Here is an 11,874-nt window from a genome sequence, read left to right as displayed (position 1 = left end):
GGACAGTTGAGTTCATGTATTGATTGTCAAAATCCCACAACTTGCCTGTGTGACGTAGGCGTCCAGACAACTGCGAAAACAGTTGTAAAATTATGAATGAAAATCACCGATTTCTTTCTGTTTTCCGTTCACATATTTTGTTTTGTACATATTCTTTTGTTTTCAGCACATTTGAATTATCATCTCACTTCTTTTTCACAAAAATGTCAAAAATTTGTCAACCCGGCTGTTTGTGAAAAACTGATGGACAGCTGAGAGACAAACGACAAATGTATGCATGTGTTAGTAAATCAGAGTTGTAATTGAAGACAAACTGTCTGGTGTAAACGCCTAGTTAGATGTAAATGCGGCCTTTGTATCTTCATCCCTTAAAAATACCAAAACATAACATTTCATCTGGCAACACCAATAAGATAACAATGCAATTGAATGACATTTACAGATACAACCCTGTGTTTACACGTAGTGGCATTTTTTCGGCGTCTCTGTCTATTGCCAATTGTAAAACAGCGAGGAAAATTGGAACTTGTGTGATTTTCTTTAAAATAAATTTAAGAAACAAATTAATTTAAGTTTAAAGTGTATTTATTTAGTATTTCAATAAGCGAACAGGAATAATGCTAAGCCGTAAACGTCGTGCAAGTTCTATTAGCAGCAAAAATGACGAAGAACCATTACAAATGGACGACTCAACACCAGAGAAGTCACCGGTATTAGTTACCGCCTCAAATTCCATAATTTCCTCAATGAATGCTGTTCGAAAGAAACGCAAGTTAGATCCTAGTGAAATGTGTCAATCGCTCTACGATTCAGTACGCAATTTGAAAAAAGAAGATGGTTCCATGTTGTGTGACACATTCATAAGGGCGCCGAAGAGACGCCAAGAGCCATCTTATTATGATGTGGTCAACAATCCAATTGATTTGTTGAAAATACAACAAAAACTTAAAACTGATGTTTATGAAGATTTGGATGAGCTGGTGCAAGATTTTGAGTTGTTGGTTAACAACGCCAAAGCTTTCTATAAACCTGATACAACAGAGCATCAAGATGCTGTGGCATTGTGGCAATATGTTACAGCTCACAAACAAAAACTACTCGAATCTATGGGTATGGCCGCCGAGGATGAGCCCAAGAAAAGAGGCCGCAGACGTTTGACTTGTACAGCCGATGAAGATGGTACCGGTAAGGAAGATGACTTGAATTTATATGAAGAACTGTTTGCATCTGTAATGACATCGGTGGATAGCACCATGAATGACCGGCCATTGCATAGAATGTTTTTGCTACTGCCCTCCAAGAAAATGTATCCTGATTACTATGATGTTATTGAACATCCCATTGATTTAAGATTGATTGCCACGAAGATACAAACAAATGCTTATTCCAATTTGCAAGAAATGGAAAAAGATTTACTGCAGATGACAAAGAATGCCTGTCAATTCAATGAACCGGGTTCACAAATTTACAAAGATGCTAAAACATTGAAGAAAATATTTACCCAAAGAAGGGTAGAATTGGAAACGGGTAAAGTGAAACCCATTAAAAGGCCAAAATCATTGATGAGTGCTGCCATAGCGGCCCTCAAAGAGGAAGTAGATAGTTCAGATGATGAGGAGACCAGTAAAAAAGGAGAAGGACCAATGTGGGCCCTATTCGATCATCTTTACAATGCACCAGGTTTCTCAGAACATCCAGGAGCCACAGGTCCTCCGTTGGGTACATCATTATGGAAATTACCCATTCGCAGATTCCATCCGGAATATTTTGAACTTATAAAACGTCCCATTTCCATGTGTCAAATCCACACGAAGTTAAATAAAGGAGAATATGCCAATATAAGCGATCTAACGGCAGATTTGTATTTAATGCTTGACAATGCCAAAAAGGCTTATCCTCCAACACATCGCACCCATAAGGATGCTGTGAAAATGTTAAAATTAATGAATGCCAAATTAGTCGAAGATACTCCTGATCAGGACACTAGTGAAATGGAAGATGAGGAAGAAGAAGAGGATGCCGGCGATGATGATGAAGAGGAGAGTGAACAAAACACTTCGGTTCCAACTGCAGGTCCAACCCCAGAAAAGAAGAAAAAAGGACGACCACGACTTAACCCTTTGGGCAATACAAGTACCCTTAATACATCAGTGGTGGCGACACCAAAACCACAACGCATGACAATAACAGCACTACTGAAGAAAAAGGTTTTGGGTTTACATAAATATCTGTTGGACTTTTCGTTGGGTACGCGTAAACCAATTGATTTGTTTATGGAAAAGCCGCCAAGGAAAATTTATCCCGATTACTATGATGTCATTCAAAATCCAATAGATATGAACACGATTGAGCATAACATACGTGCGGATAAATATCGTGATGTTGAAGATGTTGTTGCCGATTATCGTCTGATGTTCGCCAATTGCCGTCAATACAATGAAGAGGGTAAGTTATGGAGAATATAGATACCCTTTACATCCTATTGAGAGTTTTCTTTCAGCTTGTTAACAAGACAGATGTTAGTTCGTCTATAAAGACCCCCTTCTGCACGTCTATAAGTACTCCCTTCTATAACGACTCACTTCACCTCGTATCTAAAGACTCACTTCACTTCATCTATACTCACTTCACCTCGTCTATAAAGACTCACTTCACCTCGTCTATAAAGACTTACTTCACCTCGTCTATAAAGACTCACTTCACCTCGTCTATAAAGACTCACTTCACCTCTTCTATAAAAACTACCTTCTCCTCGTCTATGAAGACATACTTAAATTCGTCTAGAAAGTAGAGTTGTGCCAAAGGAACTATATGGAACTATCTAGTTCACTTCGCAGTTCCAATGGTCCACATTTTTTCTTTGAACAAACTGCGTATACTTAACAGCACCCGTTATATTTCATGATGTTACTCATACGTTTTGGAACTAGTACAAGGAACTAGGAACTAGATTACCCAACTCTGCTAGAAAAACACCGTCCAGATCGTTTAGAAACAGACTCCCTTTAATAGAGAAGCCCTTCAGCTCGCCTAAAAAGACCCACTCCAGTTCATCGATGAAGACTCCCTTCCGCTTGTATATAAAGACTCCAATTCACCTCGTCTATAAAGATAGACATCAACCCGTCTATAAATACTACCTTCGCCTCGTCTACAAAGACGTCTATAAAGACGACCTTCAGCTCGTCTATACAGACAACCTTCAGCTCGTCTATAAAGACGACCTTCAGCTCGTCTATAAAGACGACCTTCAGCTCGTCTATAAAGACGACCTTCAGCTCGTCTATAAAGACGACCTTCAGCTCGTCTATAAAGACGACCTTCAGCTCGTCTATAAAGACGACCTTCAGCTCGTCTATAAAGACGACCTTCAGCTCGTCTATAAAGACGACCTTCAGCTCGTCTATAAAGACGACGTTCAGCTCGTCTATAAAGACGACCTTCAGCTCGCCTATAAAGACGACCTTCAGCTCGACTATAAAGACGACGTTCAGCTCGTCTAAAAATTCTCCCTTTAACATGTTTATAAAGACTCCCTTCAGCTGGTCTATAAAGATCGCTTCAGCTCGTCTATAACGACTCCCTTCAGCTCGTTTATAAATAGTGCCTTCAGCTCGTCAATAAAGACTCCCTTCAGCTCGTCCATAAATGTATTAATTTTTAAATTTCCCAGCCAGCATTTTTTGAAATTTTTAATCAAATTCGAGTCTTTTTTGATCCGACTGCACGATTAAAAAGCTGGAATATGAGCTCATTTTCTGATCATAAATGACTCCTTTGTCGGGAGGAAAACGTAACCTCAGGCGACTCTTCTAAACAAATCACAAATGAGTCTTTTCCGAGTCGTATTTCAATCATTTATTGGTGTTTTGTTGATTAATTTGGGACCCTTTTCCGAGTCTTTTTAGATTCATGTTTATAATCATTTATGAGTCTTTAGGGAGTCATTTTTGAGTCTTTTTGTTAGACGAAATAAATTAAAAAATTTTCTTTTTATTCTTCTTTGTTCCTTTCCTTTGTTTTATAGTCTTTTCTGCTTTGTTATGTCTTTTAATTATCCTTTATGTTGCTTTGTGGTTAGTATACTGCTTCTTCATTTCACTTTGTCTGTACCTTTAGTATTATACGTTACATTTATATCAAAGTTTTGTAGAAAGTGTATATGAGAATTATTTACAACCAAACAAAATAAAACAAAACAATCAGATTTTAGTCACCTAACAGTTCAAAATATGATCAGAAGATACATAATTATAATTACTTTTCAAACACCTGCATGACCCTTTTTTGATTAAGCATTTTTCAATCTTCCAGATGATTTATATGTGACAATAAATAAAAAAAATGGTCACATTTTAAACACATCAATGATTTAATTATGATTGCTACACATTTGTTGTTGTATTACAAATTGTACTTTTTTTAATCATTACAGGGAGTCACTTTCGAGTCCCTTTCTGATCATACAAGCGACTTAATCAGTTTTTGATCACCAAAAGGACTCTAAAAAAAACTCCGCAATGTGATTTTTGAAAAAACAGTCTTCCAAATGCTATCTGGGTTAACTCAATTTCATTTTAAAGCAAATTAAATTATAATATCTTCTTTCATTCTTCTTTCAGGTTCCAATATTTACGAAGACGCTAATGTTCTGGAAAAGGCTTTGAATGAAAAACTTTTGAAAGATTTCCCTGGCCTCAATGAAATTAAGAAACCATTGCAAAAGATGAAATGTGGTAGACGTCGTGCAAATATACCCATGGGTGAAAAGTTGTGGCAATTCTATGAATCAATACGTGATTATCAGGAACCCAAAGGAAAGAGACAGCTATCATTGATATTTACCAAGTTGCCATCGAAGACCGACTATCCAGATTACTATGATATTATTAAGGAACCCATTGATATGGAAAAGATTGCCAGTAAATTGAAACAGGGTGCCTATGAGACAATTGATGAATTGGCAGCCGATTTCTTGCTGATGTTGGAGAATTCTTGTAAATATAATGAACCTGATTCGCAAATCTACAAGGATGCCTTGGTCTTACAACAGCTGACACTGCAGCTGAAACAGAGTTTACGTAGTGCTGGTGATACGGTGCCCGATGTTGGTTTGGCTGTACAAGAGTTGTTGATGTCTTTGTTTTCCTCTTTGTATAATCATCAAGATGAGGCAGGACGTTGTTATTCCGATTCTCTGTTGGAGTTGCCGGAATATGATGAATTGCCAGGAGATCAAAAGGTTCGAGGCATATCATTGGATGTGGTTAAACGACGTTTGTACAAGGGTGTCTATAAACGTTTGGACATTTTCCAAGAAGATGTTTTTGCCTGCTTGGAAAGAGCCAGGAAATTGTCTCGTACCGATTCGGATATTTTCCAAGATTCTATAGAGTTACAGACATTCTTTATCAAGAAAAGAGATGAAGTTTGTCGTGACACATTAAGCAGTCCGGCTTTGAATTATACCTTGGATAAAATGTTGGCTGAGGTGGAGCTATTGAAACAACAAAAATCTTCCCAAGAGGAACAAGATCAAGATGACAAGGAGGATGTGGATCGCGCAGCAATGCAGGGTGAAAGTATGACGTTTAATCAAAAAGTCTTCTCCCCAGGCGATTTTGTCTATTTTACCCACAATGAACACAAGTCTGTCAGTATAGCCTATATCGAACGGCTATGGACTGAGGATGACAAGAAAATGATGTATGGTTCAGTGTTTTTAAGTCCCCACGAAACCTATCATGTACAGACAAGAAAATTCTTTGAAAAGGAAGTCTTTAAGAGCAGTGTTTCACAGAACATACCCATGGAAAGGGTCCAGGGTAAATGCTATGTAATGCACATTAAAGATTACATTAAAGCTAAACCTGAAAACTTTGATGACAAGGATGTATTTGTGTGTGAATCACGTTACCATGTGCGTTCCAGATCCTTTAAGAAATTCAAAAATTGGCCATTTGTACGTGAAAATGATCCGGTCAAGTTGACACCACGCGATAAACCAATTGAAATCAAGCGTGTAATGTCGGTGTTCAAAGAACGTGTGGAGAAGCATAAAGGTGAATTGGAAGAGCTGAAAATGCAAGAGGTTTTGGTGGAGAAAGAGAAACCCAATGTTGCCTGTGATCCACCACCAAATGCTGAACCCAATGCTGTCTACTATCAACAGTTTAACACCATTTGCAGTGGTGTTGTTAAAACGGGTGATTTTGTTTATGTTGCCACACAAGGAGGCAAACAATCGATTGCCCAAATTCATCAAATTTGGGAACAGAATAATAAATCCTACTTTAAAGGACCTTGGTTGTTAAGTCCCAGCGAAATCCAACCTCCGCTGCCAACCCAACCACCTCTGGGTAAACACTTTTATCGTCAGGAGTTGCTGCTCTCCACAGTGGAAGAAGCCAGTCCCGTTATCAGCATTGTGGGTCGCTGTGCAGTTTTGGAATATCAAGATTACATTACATGTCGTCCCACCGAATTCGTGGAAAGTGATGTTTACATCTGTGAGGCAGCCTATGATGAACTAAGAAAATCTCTACGGAAATTTAACTCGCCAAATTCGTTGCGCAAATTCATGCATAGTGCAGAGGTTACCCAAGATGAAATACTGTATTTCAAGATGCCCATAAAGCCATCCAAAGATGTTAAAAATGGAGATATGAATGAAAGTCTTGGGATAATGGAAGATTCAATGGACGGCAATCCACCCTCAGTTAATTCTGATATTGTTACAACTTCATCTCCAGCACCATCGGTGTCATCGACTCCCCTATCGTCCAAGAAAGTAAAAACCACCAAGAAAAGTCTCACCGGTTATATACTTTATTCCAGTGAACATAGAAAGGGTATCTGTACAGCCAATCCGGATGCTTCATTTGGTGACATCTCTCGTATGGTTGGAAATGAATGGAAAAACCTACCGGCCAGTGTTAAACAAGCCTGGGAAGACAGAGCCCAACGTATTAATGAAGAAACCAAAGCCCGAAATGAACTATTGGAAGAAACCCTAACAATGAACAATTGTGCCAGTCCTGGCCCTAACCAAGCGGCGGATCAACAGGTCGGTCTAACATTCGAATGTCATTGGGATAAATGTGACTATCAATTTGAAGATTCTGTTGATTGTATGGAACATTGTATAGCCGATAATACAGGACATGTTCAACGTACCGCTTCCCAACAAACGGATACCGAGTATTATTGCCAATGGCGTAATTGCATACGCATGAAAAAGAATCTGCAAGCTTTCCCTTCGCTTGTTAGGCTTATTAAACATGTGCGTGAGGTACATTTAACTAAATGCAGTAAAGTTATACCACCTCAAGACCGTAGCAAGAATTTTGTGCCCCGTAAAGCCAAACCAGCACACGCGACTGCTCAACAGCAAATGCCCACAACTGTTAATCCAATGATGACCAATGCAAGTCATTCCCCACGTGGCGGTGTGGAGCAGCATCATAACTATCATTATCAACAGCAACCACAAATATTTGTACCACCACCAGAGCCACTCTTTGTCACGGTACCACCACGGCCCCAACGTGTTTTACACTCGGAGGCGTACATTAAATATATTGCCTCATTGCAAGGTACCACCCATCAACAAAACGCCCAGAATTCGGCAAATTGGAAGAGAGCTTTAACGCCCGTAACACCAGCCGATATAACAAAACCCAAGAATCTCTTACCATCTCAATGGTTGGGACGTTATGCTAGCAATAATGCTGATGATGTTGTCCGAGCATTGTGCCACATGCGCAACTACATGATGAATGATGTACTGCAGATTGAACGTACATTAGATACCTTTTAAGATGAACAGTAAATTTTCTTATTATCTTTTCTAAACATTTTTTTCGGCTAAGCGTACAATTTTGATAATTGATTATTGTAGATTTAAGATTTTGAAAACAAAGTTTGTATTATGATAATGTACATGTTATGTATGTGTATAGCATATTACAGCAAATATATATATTTGTACAGTAATAAATGGTGTGAGAATAATTTTGTGGTGTTTTTTTATTTGGAAGCTGCAACTTTATTTAAAGAAAACGTTAAAATTGAGGGATCGAGGATTATAACATGCAAATATACTTCATTTAATACATACATACATACATACATACATAGATGAATTGTTCTAAACATAACGCTTTGTTCGATACACCGCATTAAGAATAGATTTCCAAAAGCACAGATCTTCTACTTTAGCTATCCAATTGGTCTTTCCATCGAAATATTGACCTTCCCCTGGGGCGTCTGCCCTTAAATTTCGTCTATTTATATAAGTGAGGGCATATTTATTCATTCTTTTGACACGACCCAGCCAACGCAATCGTGGTATCTAGATAAGTTTTACTATATTAATGTCGGTCAGCCGGTCGACTGGTACAGATCTTGGTTCATACTACAGTATGCACCGTTAACGCATACTGCCCCATAAATCTTTCGAAGAACTTTTCTCTCAAACATACCAAGTTCTTCCTCGTCTGCTTTCGCAAGTATCCATACATAAGTATAGGTAGTATCACTGTCTGTTTAACGAAAGGTGGTTTGGCCAAAGTAGCATCTGTTGGGAAATATAAAGCCCAATATCAACTCCCCTTTACTTCAAACTGATCCCAATCATAAACATCATCCCACCGTGAGTTTTCTCACTCTCCCCTCCTCCCTTATTATTAGACAGCGGAATTTTATGCAACCCCAATTTTTGGTCCGAATCATGTCAAATTTTGGAACTAGGCATATTTTTGGCTTCTGATTCAATTGCAATCGAAACATATGACATATGCAAAATTTATGCATTTTACATATTTTCTTATGCAACAAATATTTCAATAATAGGTACAAAAATGTTTGTGTGTACAATTTTTCTGTTTAAAATTCTTTTCCGACAAGTCATTAAAATAAAGAAAAATGTATAACCACAGCCTCAACCTTCAAAATACCGAAAATCGGGAGGTATCGTTCTATGGGGGCTATATGAAGGCCTGAACTAAACCGACAAATTTTAGGTGGAAAGTTGTTTACCCCCAAGGAAGACTTAATACCAAAATTCAGCCATTTTGGCGTGATATTGAGGCCACAACCTTCAAAATACCGGAAATCGGGAGGTACAGTACTATGGGGGCTATATGAAGACGTGGACCTATACCGACAAATTTGAGGTGGAAAGTTTTATACCCCCAAGGAAGGCCTAATACCAAATTTCACCCATTTCGGAGGGATTTTGAGGCCAAAACCTTCTAAATACCAGAAATCCGGAGGTACCGTCCTATGGGGGCTATATGAAGACGTGGACCTATACCGACTAATTTTAGGTGGAAAGTTTTATACCTCCAAGGAAGACTTAATACCAAATTTCAGCCATTTTGGAGGGATATTGAGGCCACAACCTTAAAAGTACCAGAAATCCGGAGGTACAGTTCTATGGGGCTATATGAAAACGTGGACCCATATCGGGAAATTTCAGGTGAAATGTTTTATACCCCCAAGGAAGGCTTAATACCAAATTTCAGCCATTTTGGAGGGATATTGCGGCCACAACCTTCAAAATACCAGAAATCGGGAGGTACCGCACTATGGGGGCTATATGAAGACGTGGACCTGTACCGACTAATTTTAGGTGGAAAGTTTTATACCTCCAAGGAAGACTTAATACCAAATTTCAGCCATTTTGGAGGGATATTGCGGCCACAACCTTCAAAATACCAGAAATCGGGAGGTACCGCACTATGGGGGCTATATGAAGACGTGAACCTATACCGACAAATTTCAGGTGGAAAGTTTTATATCCCCAAGGAAGACTTAGTACCAAATTTCACCCATTTCGGTGGGATTTTGAAGCCACAACCTTCGACATACCAGAAATCCGGAGGTACCGTTCTATGGGGGCTATATGAAGACGTGGACTTATACTAAAAAATTTCAGGTGGAAAGTTTTATACTCCCAACGAAGACTTTATACAAAATGTCAGCCATTTAAGTGTGATGTTTAGGCCACAACCTTCAAACTATCGGAAATCGGGATGTACCGTTCTATGGGGGCTATATGAAGACCCCTAACGAAGACTTAATACCACATTTCAGCCATTTCGGTGGGATTTTAAGACCACAAATCCTTGTATATATTTTTGCATATTGTTTTGGATATGCTCATTTTATGAAAATATATGGAAATATGTCAAAATATGCACGATATGCAAAATATGCACGATATGCAAAATATGCAAAAAATTCTTGGCCTAATACGTTTTATTTTGTGATAAAACGAGTTTTTGTATAATCAGATTTTCTCTACGACCATCATAACCATATATGCATTTGCATAGGATTCCGCAGTAAAAAAGTATCAGTCGGCTTTGCCGACCGAGATATACCCTCAGCCTTTGTGGATTGAACAGTTAAAAAAAAACTTATGGCGTATGAACCGACAAAAATATGAATTGGATTAAAGCTCAAAAATTTTTTGTACCATACTTGCCTTCTAAAAACATTATATCGCTGTAAACAGGGCCACTAGGAAAACCTTCGGTAAAAATTTCCAAAGGATCCTCGAACAGACCCTTAACCACACAAAAATGTTGAACATTTGTGTGGGTGGTACCCCAAGGATTGAACCGATAGGGTCCACATTTGAACATAAACTACGTTTGTACAAAATATTTAGAGGTTCAAAGTTTAGACCAAATTGGTTGCTACGTTTATGAGATATCGCGCGTACCATTTTAGGGAATATTTTCGAACTTTTCTGGGGGTCGTACCGGAACCGATCACAACCTTAGAATTTCTTCTAATATTCGAAGAAATATTACGATATCCCAGGTGTGGACGAACGCAGTATTCGGTTTGAGTTCTCTAGCCACTACATACGGTGCCATAGGGGATTTTTACACATTTTCGGGCTGTTTTCTCAAGAAGTATGGACTTGCCCCTGAAAAACCTTTTACCGTCGTAATTGATGCAGCGACTGCAAGTTGCTTCAACAAAAATCAAAATGATTCGAGAGCAGGTCTTAAAGTGAATTTATCCGAAATTTTGTGTGGGAGGTGCCCGAAGGAGTGGACAAATATAGTCCATATTCGAACCTGATCTATATCTAGTAGATATGTTAGGATGTGCAGAGTATAGATTACATCAGTCACTCCCTTCAAGAGTTATCGTACGAAAAATTTTTCCGAAAATTCTTGAACTTTTGTGGGGGAGGTACCTGAAGGAGTGGACCGATATAGTTTATCTTCAAACTTAAACTATGTTTGGACAATATATTACTAAGGCCAAATTTTGGACCGAATCGGCAGATCAGTTCGAGAGTTATCATGCGCTCCAACAACCTCACACGGTGTCATAGGGGTTTCAGGCTATTTTCTCAGAAAGTATGGACTTGCCCCTAATGAAACTTGTACCGTCGTATGGAGGGCAGTGAATACAAGTTGCTAAAACAAAAATCAATGCTATTCGAGAGATGGCCCTAAACTGAACTTTTCCGAAATTTTGTGTGAGAGGTACCCGAAAGAGTGGACCGATTGAGTCCATATTGAAACCTTATCTAAGTCTGGTACACATTTCACGATGGGCAAAGTATGGACCAAATCGTTTACTCCCTTCAAGAGTTATCGTGCGCACAAATTTTCCGAACATTTTCGAACTTTTGTGGGGGAGGTACCGGCAGTAGTGGACCGATATAGCCCATCTTCGAACTTAAACTAAGTTTGGGTAAAATATTACGAAAGCCAAAATTTGAACCGAATCGGTTTATCCGTTCGAGAGTTATCGTGCGCTCCAGCCAGACAGGCGGACGGACATTGCTCAATCGACTGCAAATTGTCTGAAACACATTTCGTCCAAACATACATGGGGTCTAAA

At 38.8% G+C, this 11,874-nt stretch overlaps 1 protein-coding gene across 1 annotated transcript; it reads left to right on the top strand.

The window, feature by feature from the left end:
- The first annotated feature begins 435 nt into the window (after positions 1 to 435).
- polybromo (protein) lies at positions 436 to 8,010 on the top strand. Its single transcript, XM_073959888.1, has 2 exons — positions 436 to 2,445; positions 4,623 to 8,010. Exons 1-2 carry the CDS (start codon positions 618 to 620, stop codon positions 7,817 to 7,819), a joined length of 5,025 nt encoding a protein of 1,674 aa, XP_073815989.1. The 5' UTR covers positions 436 to 617; the 3' UTR covers positions 7,820 to 8,010.
- The last annotated feature ends 3,864 nt before the right edge of the window (positions 8,011 to 11,874 follow it).

The sequence above is a fragment of the Musca autumnalis genome, unplaced genomic scaffold (assembly GCF_047663935.1).
Source record: "Musca autumnalis isolate F117 unplaced genomic scaffold, ASM4766393v1 scaffold_1, whole genome shotgun sequence".
In the NCBI taxonomy this organism is placed as follows: Eukaryota; Metazoa; Arthropoda; class Insecta; order Diptera; family Muscidae; genus Musca; species Musca autumnalis.
The sequence above is the reverse complement of the archived record's forward strand: the minus strand, read 5'-3'. Positions and strand labels throughout refer to the sequence as shown.

Excerpts from the sequence above, each read along its gene's own strand:
- polybromo (XM_073959888.1), top strand. The coding sequence starts at position 618 with ATGCTAAGCCGTAAACGTCGTGCAAGTTCTATTAGCAGCAAAAATGAC. Across the intron at positions 2,446-4,622 it reads CCGTCAATACAATGAAGAGG|GTTCCAATATTTACGAAGAC; the intron begins GTAAGTTATGGA and ends TTCTTCTTTCAG.